The 20,412-nt window shown below is 37.0% G+C and overlaps 3 protein-coding genes across 5 annotated transcripts; all 3 read left to right on the plus strand.

Moving 5' to 3' along the window:
- Positions 1-7,567: 7,567 nt before the first annotated feature.
- On the plus strand, positions 7,568-11,315 carry LOC135627197 (pectinesterase-like). The gene is made up of 2 exons (XM_065133197.1): positions 7,568-8,654; positions 10,430-11,315. Exons 1-2 carry the CDS (start codon positions 7,646-7,648, stop codon positions 11,122-11,124), a joined length of 1,704 nt encoding a protein of 567 aa, XP_064989269.1. The 5' UTR covers positions 7,568-7,645; the 3' UTR covers positions 11,125-11,315.
- Positions 11,316-12,073: 758 nt separating this feature from the next.
- On the plus strand, positions 12,074-14,819 carry LOC135626462 (multiple organellar RNA editing factor 3, mitochondrial-like). 2 transcript variants are annotated; one of them, XM_065131772.1, is made up of 5 exons: positions 12,074-12,495; positions 12,589-12,686; positions 12,800-12,865; positions 13,058-13,318; positions 14,604-14,819. In XM_065131772.1, exons 1-4 carry the CDS (start codon positions 12,128-12,130, stop codon positions 13,285-13,287), a joined length of 762 nt encoding a protein of 253 aa, XP_064987844.1. In that variant the 5' UTR covers positions 12,074-12,127; the 3' UTR covers positions 13,288-13,318; positions 14,604-14,819. The 2 variants fall into 2 exon arrangements, with proteins under 2 accessions (XP_064987844.1, XP_064987845.1); XM_065131773.1 differs by having other exon boundaries at positions 13,058-13,309.
- A 2,021-nt stretch (positions 14,820-16,840) lies between these two features.
- LOC135627509 (ethylene-responsive transcription factor ERF071-like) lies at positions 16,841-18,087 on the plus strand. 2 transcript variants are annotated; one of them, XM_065133637.1, is made up of 2 exons: positions 16,841-17,269; positions 17,376-18,087. In XM_065133637.1, the coding sequence occupies exons 1-2, from the start codon at positions 17,152-17,154 to the stop codon at positions 17,852-17,854; spliced, it is 597 nt and encodes a 198-aa protein (XP_064989709.1). In that variant the 5' UTR covers positions 16,841-17,151; the 3' UTR covers positions 17,855-18,087. The 2 variants fall into 2 exon arrangements, with proteins under 2 accessions (XP_064989709.1, XP_064989708.1); XM_065133636.1 differs by having other exon boundaries at positions 16,857-17,269; positions 17,373-18,087.
- The last annotated feature ends 2,325 nt before the right edge of the window (positions 18,088-20,412 follow it).

Consider the following 20,412-nt stretch of genomic DNA (forward strand, 5'->3'; position numbering starts at 1 on the left):
GATGAATATTAAATCTTGATTGTGAGCTATCTTTAATAGTAGCATTTTTATTAGATGACTTTTGGGAACACAAAATCAATTATGGAATCTAATAAAATAATCATCTTCAACTTGAAGGAATTTAGGTCTAGATCTCTGAGCTATCTTAGGTAGTAACTTCCTTTTAACTTTTTCTAATTCTTTCTAAAAAAATTGATTGTGTCATCAAGCATGATTGAAAACCTTTATCTATCTCAAATAAAAGTTTGTGTTTCATATCTACCAATTTTGTCATCATAGAATTTTTTTTAATATTCATATATGCTATAAGACTTGAAATATTTCTGCTCAATGCATTAGTAACTACATTAGCCTTCCCATGATGATAATTGATATTAAAATCATAATCCTATAGAAAGTTCAACTATCTTCTTTGTCTCATATTTAAATCCTTCTTAGTGAAGATATACTTGAAATTTTGTGATATGTGAAGATTTCAAAAGTCTATTCATAGAGATAATGTCTTTTAATTTTCAATGTAAAAATAATAATGGCTAGCTCTAAGTCATAAATAGAATAATTTTTCTCATGAGACTTTAATTGTCTATATACATAAGTAATTATCTTCTCATTTTATATTAGAACACAACCAAGTCCTTGAAGTGAGGCATCACTGTATACTATAAAACCTCCTTCTTCAGAAGGAATCACTAGGATATGAGCATTGGTTAATTTCTCTTTTAATTCCTAAAAATTTCATTTACACTTATCATCCCAAATGTGTTAGAATCAAGAGTGACACTAAGAGGGGGGGTTGAATTAGTGCAGTAGAAAATTTATGTCGATTTAAATATATTCATACGATAAAATTCGATTCCGATGAAAACCATTTCGTTTTTCTTGAATGAGTAGAGAAGAGGGGATTGGATAATTTGTAATGTAGTAAAATTGAATGCAGTAAAGAGATTAAGAAGTAAGGAATGAATATACCGAAATTTATACTAGTTCGGTCATTGTGACCTACATCTACTTCCGATTCCTCCTCCATCGAGGCCACCACCATCTACTAATAGTCTTTCTTCAATAGGCAAAGACTAACCACCTATTTACAGCGCTTTCTCCTTTTCACGGATTTAAGAGATAATCCTTACAAGCCACACACATCTTCTTGGATGTTTACAAAGCTAAAGAGAGAGAGGAGGACTCTTCTCACTTTTATAACACTTTTAACATCCCAACACTTAAAGTTTTTTTTCACACTTTGATCGCATTTTGTCACCTTTTCATGCAGAAAAGAGTGAGGTATTTATAGGCCCCAATAACTTCAAAATTGAAGCAAAAAAAATATCTCATCCCCGATTTTCGGGGTACTGGCGGTGGTAGGCGATGCCATCGTTTGACACTCTAAGCCCAGTCTGGCGATATCACCGCTTGACAAAGTCTCCGATACTAAGCTATGGCGGTACCACCGCCTAGCAGGTGATAACTGCCGGTGGTACCACCTCTCAATCTAAGTGGTACCATCACCCAGACCACCGACAGACCATTCCCTAGGCGGTTCCACTGCCCCAGTTTGGCGGTGCCACCACCAAACAAGGTCCAACAGCTTGGTTGGACCTTGAATTCAACCTAACCCAGTCCAATTATGGGCCCAGTTAGTCCCTAACCGAGTTAGTGGGATTACCTCCCAAACTTAACCTTAATTACGTGCTAACTACGATTCTTAAGGCATACACTAAGCAAATCAAGTCCGATTAATCTAGGTTTCTTCCGACGATCTTCCGGTGAACTTTCGACGATCTCTCGGCAATGTTCCGATAGACTTCTGGCAAGCTCCTAGATTTTATGATGATCTTCTTAGCGAATTTCGATGAGCTTCTTTGGCAAGATCCTGAACTTCTCGGTCAATTCCGACAGAACTTCCGACAAACTATCGAACTCCCAACAAAATTTTGATCTTGACTCCGGTACTTCGTTTTGCTTCATGCTTTAATTGCTATCGTAGTTAATCCTATACACTTTTCTCAACATATAAATTTGATCAAATAATTTACCAATTGATTTCAAAATCTGAGATTCAACACAACTAAGTCCTTGAAGTGAGGCATCATTGAATACTATAAAACTTTCTCCTTCAGAAGGAATCATTAGGATATGAGCACTTATTATTTTCTCTTTCAATTTCTAAAAATTTCATTTATACTTATCATCCAAGATGAACTTTATATTCTTTTGTGTCAACTTAGTTAAAGGTGTTGTTATTTTTGAAAAGTCTTATATAAATCTTCTATAATATCTAGTCAAATCCAAGAAGCTTTTAATATCTAAAACATTAGAAGGTCACTTCTAATTCATCACAACTTTAATCTTTTGGGGGTCAACGAATACACCAGTTCCTAGAATTATATGGTCGAGAAACATAACTTCATTGAGCAAGAAATTGCACTTGCTCAATTTGACATATAGTTTCTCTTGTCTTAGGGTTTATAAAATTATCTTGAGGTGATGTTTATGTTCCACCATACTTTTAGAGTAGATCAAAATGTCATAAATAAACATAAATATAAATTTATCAAGATAAAATAGAATACTCAATTTATGAGATCCATGAAGACAACTAGTGATTCATGAATATGAAAGGTATTACTAAGAATTCGTAATAACTATATCTTATTCTGAAAATAATTTTATGTATATCTTCTTCTCTTATCTTTGGTTGATGATACTCGAAACTCAAATCAATTCTTTATGATTACTTGGTTAAGTTGTCTATAATCAATATATAGTAATATGGATCTATCTTTCTTCTTCATAAATAGAGGCACCCTAAGGTGATATAGTGCGTTGAATAAGACTCTTGTCCAAAATCTCATGGATCTATTTCTTTTAACTCCTTAACTCAATTGATGTTATTCTATAAGAGGGTTTATAAAAATGCAATGTCAAGTTGAAGATCAATTATAAATTAAATTTGCTTGTCAAGTGGTAGTCCAAGTAAATATTTAGAAAAATATTTAAAAAACTCATATAATAGAGATATCCTTTAATATTAGACTCTTAACCCAAGATAGTATTAAAGTCTTGAAATTCTAGTTTGATAAGATATACTAGCAAATCGTGACTTTCAATAATAACAACATAGTTTCTAAATATCTAATCAGTTATTAGAGAGTTTCTAACTAGTATTGCTACCATTAGCACATTATTCATTGTCTTTGGATTCTTATGTAGTCATATAATAAAATAAGGTGATATCAAAAAATATGTAGCACTAGAATATATAAGCATACAAGCAAGCATACCATAGAATGTGATTATACCTTGAACGATAGATCCCAAGGCTTCAACATTTTGATGGGTGAAAGCATAAATCCTTGTTTGGCATTCCCCTCTAGGTCATAGCTATTATTATCTATATATTTGGTGTGAAGCTTGGTGTTGATATTGTTTTTGTGGGCAGTTCTTTAACATATACTTTGGTTATTAACAAAAAAAACATTCACGTTGTCCCATGCGGCATGAGGCAAAAACATGATCATTGTTTCTATAGAAATAATACCTTATAATTACTTGATTACTAGAAACTCTTGTCTGTTAGTGTTTGGACTATCTACTCTTATCTTTCTTTGAGAATATGATCCTTCATACGGAGATGGTGCAACATTAAAATCGCTTTCGATCCTTCACTTATTGTAATTCATTATCTAATTTTTCCCCCACCAAAGCTCGATTGAGCACTTCAGCATATGTTGGTAAAATCAGTATAGTAATGAACTTTCTAATTAATGAATGAAGTTCCCTATGAAAATAAAGAGTCCATTAATGTTCATTAAAGGTAATATATATTGAGAATTAGGCCAGCTCAGTGAAATAATGATCATATTTCATTATAGTCCTACTTCCCTAATTAATGCTAAGAAAATCTTATTACTTCTCAAAACGAATTGAATATGGGAAGAACCCTTATAGAATACATTTTTAAATTGCTCCCAAATCACCACATTGCCTCTCGCCTCCATCATCCTCCTTTTTTAGGTTCATCAAATGTTTGTCTTCCCTTTCAAAATAAAAAAAGTAAAAGGTACATTCTGATTTTCTCTCGATAACTTCAAATATTTTTCTCACTCGACGGATCCAAACGTTCAACAAAGATTGAATCTAGTTTGCCCTCAAAAACAGGTGGTTCCAATCTTTTAAAGTGATTCAAAATATTATTTTCACTCTGTGGAGCTCCATTTCGCTCCTCCTGATGCTAAAATAACTTTAAATAGCATTGAGAACTCCGTGTATATCATTTGGAGCATTAGCAAGTGTTGGAGTACAAGGTGTATTCTATGATATCTGGAAGCTAGCACATAATCAATGACAAGTGTATGTAAAGATTGAATTTGCTCTATTACTTAGGTGAAAGATAATACCAAAATCAATCAAATGACCCAAACACTTATTGGCCCTAAACCATACTTTAAAATCATAAAAAGATATCACTATCCTAGATTTTTTTATAATCATAATATCTTTCCATAAGTACAAAGCCAAATAAATAAATATTACTTTATTAATATACATAATTTATAAATATTTATTATAATTTATTTATTTATAAAATTAAAAGTCAAAAGTAGCCATAGACTTGAAAGGTATATCAAACGGCAAAGAAAGATATGCTTTCTATTAGAACCTGGAATAGTGTTATTGAGAGACTACTTTAAAAATCAAAAATAAAAATTTTTAGCAACATTGAGTAGGAACCCATATAAGTCAAATATGAAATTGAATATATGACTAAACATTAATTATCCCACTAACGTATATCAAATACCTGAATGAGCTATCAAATACCCAAATGAGCATCCTCCCCAAAACAATGAATGGAGAGGTTTTATATTACAAAATAAGTTTATATTCTCTCATAACTGATGGAGTAGTGTCTCTTATCTACCAAAGTGGTAACATATTCCTCTCAACAACGGATGGAGGAAATTATCATACATGCCCTTGGTAGGGAAACAATATTATCTCATATTGATCATATCTATATTAGAATAAAATAATACATTAAAATATTTTTTTCAAGCATCTTTAATATCAAATAATATAAATTTTAAAATTACATATGGCATGAAGAGTTTTTATATGTTTTAATCATAAAATAAAATTTTAAACCTATATAAAAGAATATTTTAGAAAACTCATGTATTATGTTTTAATCTAACAATAAAATTTTGATATTTAAAGGAATAAAAATTATTTTAGAATTTTATATAATATATTTTAATCTAAAAATAAAATTTTAAATATTTAAAAGAACAAAAAAATTATTTTTCAAGAAAGTTAAGGAACCTTCTTTCCCCTAAGCAATATGTAACTCCTTATTTGTTGTGTTGTTAGGCTTAGCTTGATGTGGAACGAAGAGAAGATTCCGAATGTGAGTCCTCTATATAAAGATTTTTTATTTTTTCTATTTAATAATATTTATTTTTTATTTAATTTATTAACAAAAATAATATTATTCTACTTCAAATATTGAATAGTTACTTTCTATATTTTATTAAAAAATCATGTGTAAATTGGAGATTTGATTACATGTTAATATTTTCCAACTAATGACACTAAAAAGGGTTGAATTAGTGTAAATATAATTTAAAACTCATGCAAACTAATTTAAGCAAAAATAAAAAAATAAACCACACAAGCAAGAAGAACGAGACAAAGATTTTTATAATTGCTAATACCATGGGATTAAATGAATACATGGTATTAATCATCAACTTCTTAAATATGCTACTAGCTATGGTGGCTCACACATGACATTTAGCAAAGAAAGTCTGATCACATCATCCATCTTAGCTACAAGATTAATTAAGTTGTTTACATTGTGTTCATCTTATCTCTCTTTTCTTTATTTGATTTGTAGTGGCGACACTTTCTTCTCTCTAGAGTCTTCAAGACACAACCCAACTCAAAAAATATGTTATGTAGTTATTATCATCATAGTCAATTAGGAAGATATGAAATCACCAAAAACCTACCTTATCCTCAAGAATATACTACCAAATTAAGTCCATGCAATTCTTTTTTTTTTCTTTTTGTATTATATGAGGAAATGCTAAGTAGTTACTTCTCCTTATAAACCTTCATACTATAAGAAATGCAATCATTATCTTCCTACTCTTCGTATATAGTCATAGAAAAGGAGCATGAAACACAAAAATGCACCACAAATCAGAGCTGCACCTTGTAAACTAGGGAGAAATCATGACCACCACTATTCCATCAATTATAAATCAAACTCTGCTTACAAATCAAATTTTAAATGTTTCAAATATCACAAATATAAACTTGATCATTTTGAATATCATATAAATTTAAAATATCATAAAAAAGATCTAATTTTACAAAAACAAAAAATCCAATGGTGTGTCATCTAAAAAAAAAGAATTATGAAGTTCAAACACAAATTATATTGATACACAACCAAACCAAAGTGGAACTGTTTGACTGGCACTTTTATTTTATTTTATGTTAATATGAGCTTCTACTCATCCTCACAAAATTAATATACGAAGGAATTGTTTCATGTCGTTTTATATCTTTATCGTTCATGGCCTTTTCATCAATAATTAAGATCGGTCTTTTATTTTTCGTTACCTTATTATTTCTTCTTCTTCTCTCCCTCTTTCATCGCATCCTTTATTTTCTTTTCCTTCTTCCTTCGTATCCATAAGGAGAAATAATATTTTATAACTGAACACATATTCTTCTAATTCATTCGGCTCGACAAATCAATTGGATCGAACAAAACCGAGTCTGACTTAGCTGGTGGATTAAGTCCTATTTTACATCGAATTAGGAGATCCAATCTAAATTGTATAATTAGTGGCATCTTTCTAAGATTTATGCTTTCTTGGGCAAGTACTGTTTTTAATTACATCTACAACTCTCCGAATAATTATAATTTATGGTAAATATAATTTATATTATCAACACTTTTTTGCTAGCATGATACTTTCTTATGTAAGATTTGAAAATAAATTATTTTATTTTTTTTATCAATATAATTGCATCTAAAGGCTCAGTATAGATTTTATTTGAATGATCAATAATCTCATAAGCTTAAATTTATGCATGAATTCGAGTACTAAAAATTTTAAGATAACATCAGAACATGTTGTGGGTTGGGATCTTATATCTATATATTCATCTCTATTTCATCGATATCTAATTAAAATTTATGTAATATTATATTCATCATTTTATTTGGCTTGTGTTATACATTTAATCTCTATTTTCTGCCTCCGGTCTGATTTCCATTTTACTGTATATGGGATAAAAAAAATTAGAGTAAAAGTTAGCAAACAGGTCAACACTGGTAGGCTAAAATATGTCGGTTCATTATTATACTTATCTTGCATTTTTGCCGTCCTTTTCTTTCTTTTGTCTTCAACATGCAATCAATCAATTCACGTGATTCTTCCCTTTCTCCTCTCTCTCTCTCTCTCTCTCTCTCTCTCTCTCTCCTTTCTTTACTTCAACCACCAACCACAAGTGAGTGAGATGAGATCTCCATCTACCATACATAAAAGCTTACACCCCCTTCGCTTTCCACGCTTGGCTTCTCTTCTCTTCTCTGCTCGAGCCACAGTCGCCATTCCCCATTCTAAAGATGACCTCCGTGTCAACACTTAGTAGTAGCAGCAGAGGAAGAAACAAACTCCTCCTCTCATGCATCCTCTTCGCTTCACTCTTCTTGCTGCTACTAGCGTTGCCCACTGTGCCGAAACCAGTGGCTCACCACCACCAGCTCCATGTACATTCTCGCCTCCAAGCCACCGCCGCCGCAGACCACTGCGACGGCACCCCGTACCCGGACCTCTGCGTCTCCACCCTCTCTACCATCCCGGACTTGCATGCCAAGTCCCTCCCCGAGGTCATCTGCGCCTCCGTCAACACCACCGCCGCTGCTGTCCGTAACGCCGCCAAGAACTGTACCAACTTCCTCCACCGCCGCGGCTACCTAGACCCCCGCCAGCGCCTCGCCGTCACCGACTGCCTCGACCTCTTCTCGCAGACCCTCGACGAGCTGGGCGCCGCCTCCGCGGCCCTTGCCGCCGACCCCGCCGCCCACGTCGACGACGTCCAGACGGTACTCTCCGCCGCCATCACCAACCAGTACACCTGCCTCGACGGCTTCGCCTACGTGGGACGCGGCGGTGGCTATCGCCCTGCCATCGAGCGGCGGCTCTACCACGTGTCCCACCTCGTCAGCAACTCCCTCGCTATGGTAAAGAGGATCCGGCGGCGGCGGGCGTCGCGGCCCCGGCGCGGGGCGCTGGAGGGGTACGGGGAGGTGTCGGAGGGGTTCCCGGCTTGGGTGTCTGCGAAGGACCGGAAGCTGCTGCAGGCACCGACCAACGCCACGATCCCGGACCTGGAAGTGGCCAAGGACGGGAGCGGCAACTTCACGACGATAAGCGACGCGGTGGCGGCCGCGCCGAATAACACGGACACGAGGTTCGTGATCTACGTGAAGGCGGGGGCGTACTTCGAGAACGTGGAGGTGGGGAAGAGCAAGACGAACCTGCTGTTGATCGGCGACGGCATCGGAAAGACGGTGGTGAAGGCTAGCAGGAGTGTGGTGGACGGATGGACCACCTTCAGGTCTGCCACAGTCGGTAAGCCACCTTCCTTCATCTTCTTCTCTTCTCCTTCCTCCATGATTTCTTACAGTTCTATCGTATAAGCCACCTTCCTTCATCATCATCTTCTTCTTCTCCTCTTCTCCTTCCTCCATGATTTCCTACGGTTTCATCGTAGTAAGTAATCAAATAGATAACGAAGAGACCAATGACGTCTTGCCATCATCAAAGTTCCAACATTCACTGGTGGACTGCACGTGAAATTGACAGTGGGTGATTCAGAGTGCTTAGATGACAGTGCGTGGGTTGCACAGAAGAAACAGTATGTAGGACAGACTAAAGAGGGGGAGTAGGTAATCCAGGTCAGATCACTAGCTAGTACTTCTTTGGTATGTTCTTGCTAGATGTCCTTCTACACCTGTGACCCTGTCCGCTCCTCCGCTTATGCATGCCTGTGAGCCACAAACTCTTCCTACTTCGCTATCATCATCATCATCGTCATTTCGACCTTCTTTGCGGTCCAAATCCATGGCAGAAACTGCAATATAATGGCAAGCATTTGAGAGTGGGAGCAGCAAAGCCATGGCTGTGTTCTTCATCCGTGTTTTCCAGTTCAAGTAGGGTCTTCGCTCTGGTCAAGAAAAGCCGGTGCTGCCATGGGCAGGTCGGTGATAGGGAAGATGCCACTGTACACTTCAATAATGGTGTTGGTTAGGCATAATTGAATGCTAGTTCACAGAACCTATCTGAAAATAATAATAGTGTTGGAGGTGTCATTTACATCCTCGAACAATTATGGTAATGCATGGTGGAAAATATTTATGTGCTTAAGATTCGGGATAGATGAATTAGAGATTTATCTGGTTAATTATATATTACCCCATATACCTATTAGTATCATCAATTTTTATTTTAAAAAGTTATATTGGGATTACTATATATATTGTGTTGAATTGATGTGAAAGTGATAAATAAAAAAATAATTTTAATATTTATTTTATTTTTATATAAAAATATTAAAATTATCTTTTTGTCAATAAACTCGTTAGAAATAAAAAAATATTAAAATTATTTTTTTATCTATTATTTTTATGTCGATCCAACATGTTGTGTCACATGTTCTGTTTTTCATTAATAGAATTGATGATATTATGATAAATATAATTAGTTGTTTCATTCTCAGAATTATGGAGATTATAAAAATATAATTTTTAATTAGTCCAGATTAATCTATAGGGTGATAAATATTTGAATCTATGTTAGGTTGCTCAAATGAGTTTAAGTAATCCATGCCAAATTATATTTTGATATGAATGAGGATGAATCATAGTGACAACAGAAAGAGACATGGACTAGAGATATAATTTTACATTACTAAGAAACAAAAGAGTGGATTTACCAACACATTCAAAGAAAAGATATAAAAAAATATTGATGTGTGCAAAGTAAACAATTAAAAATTGACTAGAGATTAGTGTTTTAATGGTAAGAATTAGAATAGTGAGCCACAGCTTAAGCTATTATTTGTGCCCTTGACTTCTTTCGTCACTCACGGAAGACTTTTAGCCTTTGCAATGCTGTGTTCAGCTTTTGAGAGCAATGATTGATTCAAGCAATATGTGAGCTGTGGCCTTGGATACTGCTTGTATTATTGCGAAGAATTGGATTCCATACAGGTGAGCACTTGCCCGGCCCTCACCAACCTCATTGTATCTCTTATCAACATCTACTCTATTTGATTTATATACGTGACTGGCTAAAGCAGCATTACCACAAACAGTTGGTTGACAAGGATGTGTCATCCTTTTCAGCTGTGGTTGGCGATGGATTTCTCATGCGAGACATCACCATAGAGAACGCAGCAGGCCCCAGCAAGCACCAGGCCGTGGCTCTCAGGGTCGGCGCCGACCTGTCCGCCTTCTACAGGTGCAGCTTCGTGGGCTACCAAGACACCCTCTACGTCCACTCCCTACGCCAGTTCTACCGAGAGTGCAATGTCTACGGCACCGTCGACTTCATCTTCGGCAACGCGGCGGTGGTGCTCCAGAACTGCAACCTCTACGCCCGGAAGCCTTTGCCGAACCAGCAGAACATCTTCACGGCTCAGGGGCGGGAAGACCCGAACCAGAACACCGGCATCTCCATCCAGCGGTGCAAGGTGGCGGCGGCGGCGGACCTCATCCCGGTGCAGGCCAACTTCTCCACTTACCTCGGCCGGCCGTGGAAGGAGTACTCGCGGACGGTGTTCATGCAGTCGTACCTCGACAGCTTGATCTCCCCGGCGGGGTGGCTGGAGTGGAATGGCAGCTTCGCGCTGAGCACCCTCTACTACGGCGAGTACATGAACCGAGGGCCGGGGTCGAACACCAGCAGCAGGGTGGCTTGGCCGGGGTTCAGGGTGATCGGCGACGCGGCGGAGGCGAGCAACTTCACGGCGGCTGCCTTCGTCCAAGGCGACCAGTGGTTGGGATCCACCTCTGTGCCTTTCAGTTTAGGGTTGGACTAAGCTTGCATGGTTTACACGACGTCTTCCGGCAGTCATGAACGTACGCATTAGAACAATACGTTGCTACTCTAAAAGGTGTCTAACAACCCAAAGCAGGCGGAAGTTTTTGTCTGCCTCAGTGTAACACATCATTCTGCTTGAATCCATTTCCTTCTGCTTTGCAAGTTCTAATAAAATGCTCCGTTGCAATCTTTGGTGCTCATACATTAATGGTGGCATTAACTTGCGCTCTGCTATCTCCAAAAAAAATGGGTCGCTCAGACTCGGTCGGAGCCCAAAACGGATCGGGTCGATCTCATCCGATGTGTTGACAAGTCGAATTGGAACCGACAGCTATTGAGATGTGAGATCCGAACTGCCTGAGTTAGTAGAGGACTATGTGAAGTGTTTTAGAGAGTTGAGAGATGGCTAATGACGCGGTAAATTCTATGCAATAGATCTTATATTAATAAATGGGGAGATAATTTTATATTATACTTGTTATAACGATCATCAAATACAAATACATTAAATAAAATATTATTTTTAAAGATTATCTTATAATCTTTAAAGGATAAGTGATAAGGGTGAGATTTGAACCCAATGTCTTATACACCTAAACTAAACTATATAAAAAAAATTATGAGATGAATACATCATAATTTACATAATTATTTTAAATTTAAAAATTTTAATCTTAATAATTGTTTAAACCTACAAATTAGATACAACATCGCACCTATTTAAATCTAAAATAGATCAAAACGATATCAAGATGATACCAATGAGATAATATTCCTCTATCTATTTGAAAATTAAAATTCAATATTTATAATATTAAACTTTATCAAAGTGTATTTATTTTTATATTTTACAACTTAAAAGTTATTTTTTGATTTCTTAGCCTTTTTTTTCTTTTTTTTTAGAGAGAGATTTAAATAAGGGTTCGTATAATATTGACTACAAAAACCCTCGTCAGCCACACCTCCGCCTCCATAACCCTAAGAGAAACCCCGTCGCGGTCATGGCGGCTGTCGCCCAGCGGAGGGCCTCCCATCTCCTCTCCCGACTCCTTCCTCGGTCGCCGCTCTCTCGCGACCGCTGTCCCCTTGCTCGCCTCACGGCCACCGCCATCGATGTTGCCCACCCGGCTGCCCCCGCGCTGCCGTGGCGCTTCGTGGCCCGTTACAAGACGACTTCCGGCTCCGGATACTCCCCGCTCAACGACCCGTCCCCGAACTGGAGCAACCGCCCGCCAAAGGAGACCATCCTCCTCGACGGCTGCGACTACGAGCACTGGCTCATCGTCATGGAGTTCCCGGAGGGCTCTAAGCCGTCCGAAGACGAGATGATCGGAGCATACGTCAAGACTCTCGCGGCCGTCGTCGGTTCGTAAGTGACCCGATTCTCACTCGTGGCGACATGGGCATACGTGGCTTAGAGCTTTGAATTTTCGGTCTAATCATGGTGCTGCGTTGATTTCAGTGAGGAGGAAGCAAAGACGAGAATCTACTCTGTTTCCACCACAACCTATACCGGATTTGGGGCTTTGATCTCCGAGGAGCTCTCTTACAAAGTTAAAGGTATCGCCTTGATTAACTTCCATGTTTTAGTTTATGGATGCAATTCTTGGGAGAAAGGATTAGGGTTTTTGCTGCTTCTTGCTAAAAGTTGGTCGGGATTTGATTTTGGACAGGATTGCCTGGAGTGCTGTGGGTACTGCCTGATTCTTATTTAGATGTGCCCAACAAGGACTATGGAGGTTGGTAGTGTTCCTTTCTAAAAGTTGGTACTTATAAATATATAGCTCCATGTCTTTTGTTTTGTTGCTTTTGGTAATTATATTTGGTATCCAATGATTTCCACTAAGTTAACTGATGCAGTTGGTTACTTTCTTGCTAATTGCTTTGCTGATGAATACCTTTGTTTTCTTTTTTACTTTGGAATCCTACAGGGGATCTGTTTGTCGATGGCAAGGTCATACATAGACCCCAATTTAGATTCACCGAGAGGCAGCAGACCAGAACCAGGCCGAGACCACGGTATGATAGACGACGAGAAACAATGCAAGTCGAAAGAAGGGAACCAATGATGAGAGGCACTTCGGGGCAGAATCAGGGTCAGTCCGGCCTTCATCAGCGGTCTGAAATTCCACAAGGATGCGTCAGTGGCAAGCAAGAATAATAGAATGGTCCACCAAGAAAAGGTCATAGAGGTTTGTTGGACTGTGTTCGTAAAATTGTTTATCCAAAACGGTCATCTGATATATCAGTTCTAAATTAACATGTAGAAGGGCTATATAACTAGATGTTCTAATTTCTTCTCTCAGAACAAATTGCTAGCTTTTTGACAACTTAAAACATTTTGGAAGTTCCACATACCAAGGCAGTAGAGTGAATGACACTACTGTGGTTCCCCTCAGAATTCTAGATGTATAACCATTGTCTCGTAATTTTGCTTTTACGCTTTCGTCTAGTGAGATGGAATGGAGATGTGATGCTATTTGTATTCTTGATTTCATTTGGCTAACCTTGGTATTTTAGAGACTTTACGTACTTCCTTTCATTTCCTTTCCTTGGCAAGTAAGCACCTTAGCTCTTGTATCCTTGCCGTGTATATTATGGGTTGCAAAACAAAGAATCAGAGAGGCACACTATTTGTTGCAAATTGGGGAAGATTTGACTATGAGACCTGTCAATATTATTGATTAATGAGATGTCTTATGTAGAAGAAATATGTAAAGACCATTTTAATAGATTCACAAAAGTGGTCATCAAGAATGCAGTTACAGACCTGTTAATGTTATGGTTCATGAGATTTGTCTTCCGTACAAGAAAGAGGGGCGAGTGAGAAATAAACTTGTTCATCTGTTCGGAAATGTCAATTACTGATGGTTATATATGTAGGATGGTTACATAGAGTGGTCATCAGGAATGCAGTTACAGATCATTATTTTGAGTTCCTGTACCGAAATATATGTAGAAGTTTGATAGGGGTATTGTACACTGTTCCTTCTTGTACCATAGCTATCAAGTTCTTTCCCCCTTTGAAGCATTCGTTTTTTACTCGTTACCAGCTTTCTTGGCTTGTCTTGTCGTGCCTTTAGAAATGGTTTACATCTATGCTTCTGCATAATAGTTTATGACAAAACTTGTCAGGATATAGTAAATGTCTTGCACCGTTTTGAACAGCTATATTACTTTTGTTCATGAGAAATAAGAAACTGTTAATTGTCATCTTACCTTGACCACTTCTACAAGTTCACCTGTTGAGAGGAATCATGGCTGGTATATTATTATGTTCACTAATTCTTTATGATTCTGAGGATTCATTGCTTCTCTTGCTTTCAGTGAAACACGATTCTTGTTTCATTCTTTGCTAGAATGATCATTTGTTCTTTCTGAAATGTGGATTAAGATCCAATTTTGTTTAGTGATTATGAATTTTGCTTCTGTGTATTTGCATTTCATCTTAAGCAGACTTTCCTATTTCTGAATTAGGTTGCTTGGTTCATGAGGCTTCTGCCAACACTTCATCTGGGAGGATTCACGTATGCAATCTTATCCGAGTTTATCTACTTAATGATTTGTATTTTAGTGTTTTCAATTACCAATTAAAGTCACTTTGCCTAATGACTATCCAAAACATTATCCTCAGATCATATGAATTTATGATTACCTCTTTGAATCTGGTGATATTAATTCCTAAATTACTGATGCCTGTTACATGTTTGGATGGTCTTGTTCTTCTTACTGGCACACTTGTCCTTGAATTGTTAGATTTTATGATAATGGTAACAGTGCTCTGTAAACTATCATGTCTTGATGGAATTGTTTTGTGATTAGGCTATAATATTTTTTTCTCTTTGGAGTTAGAAAAAAAAAGAGATTCACGTTTTGCTAAAAAGATCGTTGAGATCCATCAAAAGAATAAAAAAGATAAAAGGAATAATTTGTATGTTATCGGCAAGTTAATTTTACCTTTGGTAGTTAAATCTTTTAGCATTTCAATTTTTAGATTTAAAAAATTTATATTAAAATGTATATAGTTATGGTAGTGAAATATTTAATTTTATTTATTCTAATGTCGTCGATCTTATCGATTGTTTGAATGGTACAAAAATAATGATAAAAAGATAATTTTAACGGTTGTAATGAGCTAATTATATATTATTTTTGTAATATCTTTTTAGTGATATTCAGATTTAAAAAATTTATATTAAAATTTTTATAGTTATAAAAGTAAAACATTTAACGTTATATACCCTAACGTTGTCGATTTTATCGATGGAAGTTAGAGTGTGTGATAACATGTGCATTAATGATATGAAAATTTATCGATAGAAGTTATAGTGTGTGATAACATGTGCATGAATGATATGAAAATGATGAACAAACATATAATTTTAATAGTGATAGCGCTTGTGGTGGTGCTCGGTGATAACGACATAATAGTCTGTCTTATCAATGTTGATTTGAACATTGATGATGAAAAAGAAAATGAGGTAGAGTGAGAGGCATATGCATTGTGGTTAACCTTCAAATTGGGAATTGTCATTTTATGTTGATTTGAACATTGATGATGAAAAAGAAAATGAGGTAGAGTGAGAGGCATATGCATTGTGGTTAACCTTCAAATTGGGAATTGTCATTTTAGTTAGGGTTTTAAGATCAATCGATAGATGTCTCACCGTGTCTTTCTCTTCATTGTTGATGTTTGTATCAATATCAACAAGGACAACTACTGCATTGTTGTCATGTCATCATCTGTCACCATAAAATTAATTTTTTCTATCATTTTCATATTATTTATGCATGTGTTAATTGTTTGTTTATCATTTATCATTTTCATATCTTCGATAAAGTTGATAACATTAAAGTAAATAAGGTTAAATATTTTATTTTCATAACTAGTAATTTTAATGTAAAGTTTTTTAGTTTATGGATTGAGATGCTAAAAATTATTTTTTTATCTAATGGTTTTATGTTATTCATGCAATTTTTGTTTTGATAGTAATTCGTTGGAAAAATTTATTAGGATAAATCTAATTAAATATTTTATTTTAATAATTATAAAAATTTTAATATAATTTTTAAATATAAAAATTAGAATACTAAAAAGATAGATACCAACTCGGTGGTGTCATAGTCAACGAAAATATCATACGAAAATATAATATTTATTTAACCATTTAGAGTCAAAATCTTTCCTCACCACTGGCCACTATGAGCTTGATGCTATAATAGGATTTCTCCCACATATTTCAATTTATTTAAAATCCACCTTTATTTCACAAAATGAAGCAAACCAAATCGGTTCTAATCATCCATCATCTTAGACAGACGATTTGGATCGTCCTCATCAGTTAAAAATCATTACAATTATCATATGAATATATGATGGTCCAATTAGCCTCACATCCGATATATCAGGACTTTGATTGAGGTACATGAGATGCTAACCTCACCTACAAAAATAAAAAAGACCTCTTCAATTTTCTTTTTATGACCAAGGCCACTCAATATCCAAGAATGGACCAATTTCATACTCTTTCCATGATGTAAGATTTCATTCTTTCGTTGATTTTTTGCACACCGTTGTGCAACATACATTACGGTGTTCACGTTGCATGCATCACTCCCGTAGGCTTTCGTGCGGTCACATGTCCGGTCAACAAAATATGTTGGTCAACAAGTTATGGTCAACGGTCCGGCTACGGGGTGTTGGTGCAAGCGCTCGGAACGTGGGAGGAGGAGACATCTCGCTAAACAGCGGCAGAAATCCAGTGTGTGCCGTGGTAAGCAATGCCCGGCCTGCGTCGGTTGCCTCGACAAGTGTGCTCGACGCTGTCATCAACATCCTGGGAAGGAGAGAGAATCCGGTCCAACCCACGCGCTTCTTCATCTTCTTCTTCATGCGTGAGTAGTATATATAACCAACCCCTCAACCCGTAAAGACCCCACGATTTGCCTTCTCCGCTTCTCTTCATTACTACGAGTGGTATCCATCTTCCGATCTCAGAAGCAGCAGCATAGCAGCAAAGCAAAGATGTGTGGCGGCGCCATCATCTCCGACTTCATCCCCCCGCGCAACCACACCCGCCGCCGCCGCCCCGACCACCTCCTCTCCGCCTCAGACCTCTGGCCCGAGTCCTTTCAGGATAAAGGTAACTCCTCTCTCTCTCTCTCGATCGATCTATATATCTCCTTGCTTTTGGTCCAAAGGTGGCGCCTTGATGGCTTCTTATGCTGCTGCTTCTTGTACCACAGCAGCGCCTCGGAAGCGGGAGCGGAAGAACCTGTACAGGGGGATACGGCGGCGGCCGTGGGGGAAGTGGGCGGCGGAGATCCGCGACCCGGCGAAGGGCGTCCGTGTCTGGCTCGGCACCTTCACCACCGCCGAGGAAGCCGCCCGCGCCTACGACCGCGCCGCCCGCCGCATCCGTGGCAGGAAGGCCAAGGTCAACTTCCCCAACGAGGTGGAGCCCACGCAAGTCTCCGTCGCTCTCATCGAACCCAAGCCGGAAGGCGATGGCGACGGCGAGGTGAGGAGGCTCTCGGAGGAGCTGATGGCTTACGAGTCGTCCATGAACTTCTTCGGTATACCATACATGGAGGGCGGAGCCGCAGCTGCGGCGCCGGTGGCAACAGATGAGGTTGTGACAGGGAATATTGGGATTGAGGCGTGCGATCCACCGGTCTCTTCAGGAATGGAAATGCTTTGGAGCTTCGACGACATCCTTCCAAACTAATTGCTTTCCTCTCTTCAATGGTTGTGTTGGACATCGACGCTTGTGCAGACGCAACTTCTTCGTATGTTGTTTAGTAGCTTCATTAAGAGTGTAGTGTTGGAGTTTAGCCTCCAGTTCATGTTACTTTGCCCTAATTGTTATATGTATCTAATACTCTGCTGTGTGATCTTCCACCTTTGCCAAGTTAAGGAACTGTTTTATGTGTTGAAGGAACAGTAATCTGGTTTACTCAATGACTCGAGGCATTTAGTCGAACACGAGAGGTTTCCCTGCTTCTCAGATGAAACAAAAGCCTGATTACTGTTCAATGCATGTGTCCGAGTAGGGAGATCAGTGAATAGCTGCCTGTAAGAAGAACCAAAGAAAGATGATCAGAATTCTCACAGTTAATCGTTAACACGAGATGTGACAGTTGGATCCTCATGTTGGGATACTCGATAAAATTTCTCCGAGGCTTATATGGCAGCTTTATGTTAGATTTCTTTACATGGCATTGGATCTTCCTCGATGGAGAAACTGGAAACACTATTTCTCGAAACAGAGGGTTCGGCCTCGTTAGAATCACTTCCTGTAGCTCGGCTCAGATCTGTGGGTTCTTCCTATGTGCGAAGTGGATAACTCCAATTGACAGGACGATGTGAGAAGACAGTTCGGCAGCTTTTCTGATAAGAAGAGTCCGAGTAAGAGCAGCATCACTGTGACTACCTACGTTCACTTCATTCGACGTCAACGCAAGATGGCTTGCGTTGACTTTGCTTGCATTGATTAGTCAACCCATGGAAAGTTACTCTTCTTATATTGCCGAACATGTCAGGATGATGAGACGGAGAGGGGAGAAGGAGGAGGAGACTGGAGGAGGAGTCAGAGAAGAAAGAAGAAGTCGCGAAGGGAGGTGGTAGAGGCAAAGAGTGAGGAGGAGATGGAAGTGAAAGAGAGGGAGGTGCAGGAGAACAAGATGAGGTGGAGAGAGAAAGGAGGAGAAGAGAAATGAGGTTTAATTAAATTAGTTTAAAATCGATTTAATTTCAAATGGTTCAAAAATCATTATGTTTGATTCCTAAGTGTTTTTATTATTTATAAAAAAATATTTTAAATTAAAAATAAATAGAGAGACATCATCGGGTGAAAATCCATTAGTATAAACTTTTTTCCAATAAAACTTCGAAAAAGAAAAAAAAAGAAAAGAAAAAAAAGGACCAACAATATTCGAGTGTATGTTGGCAATATGGAACAAAAATTTTGTGATAGCAAACATATTGTAACTAAAATAAATAAATGAATCATCCTTATATTGCCTTTTATGATGGAAATTATATTAAGATAATTTCTTCTTCCTATCGAATGATATATTATACCTAAATTTTTTAGCAAAGGGAATGAACCCTTCATTCATCTGTTAGTTTGTATGGCTTGTTGCTTATGTGTATAACTCAATCTTAGAATAAATACCAACGAAAATATATCATCAATAACAACATATATGTATGAGGAGATTTTATATTTAATTAATTAAGATATATGCATTAAAGTTCCCCCTAATTCACAAGAAAATATTGACATCTTTAACAAGAGTTAGAATATTACCATATAGATTATGAACAAATCAATGAATAGAGAAAGAGTATTTGAGTATTTGGATGAGTTGTAGGGAGTCTAATTTAATCACAAAGTTGGAAAGATTTCATTCCTTCCTTCGTCGAGAATCGCCCATCATCTTTCATCTTGGAGAGGGCTATTAGCAAGATGGATTTAACTATTATTAGTAATAAAATATATTTCCATTTCATAAAATAAAAATAAGAACACGAAAAGGAATTCAGATTAGAAAAGTTTATTGAAACAAAAAAAGAGAGACAACTCCATACTATTGAAACCCCTTCCGAAAGTAAGATGGGAGGAATTATCGTTGGGGATTGGAATAGATAAATTATCATTCAAAAGAGATAAAATCTTGAACTATAGGATAATAGGTTGATAAGAGCAATTGCCATTTTTTGAGTTATTCCTATTCTTAAAAAAATATGAAAGATAAGTGTCGAAGAGAAACACTAGAAATAGTAAAACTATACAAGTCTTTCAAAACATTTTCCAATAAAGCAATAGTGAACGTAGCAATGCAAGAAGATGGATAACTAAGCAAAAGAAATTTTCATTAAGACTCCATGCCACCTTCAAAATACTATTATTATTGAACTTGGTGAATAAATGAATATCTTTGATTTTTATGACGAGGGCTAAGTGAAAAACACTATTAATAAAGAAAGTATTTCAAGTGTCAACATAAATATAATTAAAAACATCACAAAGATGAGAAAAATCTCTTAAAAGAAAGTGGATCATTCCAAAGAAGAATATTTTATCTCGTTCCATCTAATTTTCTTATATTATTTTTAATAGTTATAAATACCATTAAAAAACTATACGAGAAATATATTTTTATTTTACAAATTCTGAAATATCACACTTAGCAATTAGAATATTAGACCATAGTATAAAAAAATAGATGAGACTCGAAGAAATTCGAGTTCAGCATGTCTTAGAAAAAAGAAAGTATTATA

This window comes from Musa acuminata, chromosome BXJ2-11 (genome assembly GCF_036884655.1).
Source record: "Musa acuminata AAA Group cultivar baxijiao chromosome BXJ2-11, Cavendish_Baxijiao_AAA, whole genome shotgun sequence".
Taxonomy (NCBI): Eukaryota; Viridiplantae; Streptophyta; class Magnoliopsida; order Zingiberales; family Musaceae; genus Musa; species Musa acuminata.

What these genes read in the sequence shown, in the direction of transcription:
- LOC135627197 (XM_065133197.1), top strand. Translation starts at nt 7,646, where the DNA reads ATGACCTCCGTGTCAACACTTAGTAGTAGCAGCAGAGGAAGAAACAAA. An exon ending in CTTCAGGTCTGCCACAGTCG is followed by an intron (nt 8,655 to 10,429) that starts GTAAGCCACCTT and finishes CATCCTTTTCAG; the next exon opens with CTGTGGTTGGCGATGGATTT.
- LOC135626462 (XM_065131772.1), top strand. Translation starts at nt 12,128, where the DNA reads ATGGCGGCTGTCGCCCAGCGGAGGGCCTCCCATCTCCTCTCCCGACTC. An exon ending in GCTCTCTTACAAAGTTAAAG is followed by an intron (nt 12,687 to 12,799) that starts GTATCGCCTTGA and finishes GATTTTGGACAG; the next exon opens with GATTGCCTGGAGTGCTGTGG. An exon ending in GCCCAACAAGGACTATGGAG is followed by an intron (nt 12,866 to 13,057) that starts GTTGGTAGTGTT and finishes GGAATCCTACAG; the next exon opens with GGGATCTGTTTGTCGATGGC.
- LOC135627509 (XM_065133636.1), top strand. Translation starts at nt 17,152, where the DNA reads ATGTGTGGCGGCGCCATCATCTCCGACTTCATCCCCCCGCGCAACCAC. An exon ending in CGAGTCCTTTCAGGATAAAG is followed by an intron (nt 17,270 to 17,372) that starts GTAACTCCTCTC and finishes CTTGTACCACAG; the next exon opens with CAGCGCCTCGGAAGCGGGAG.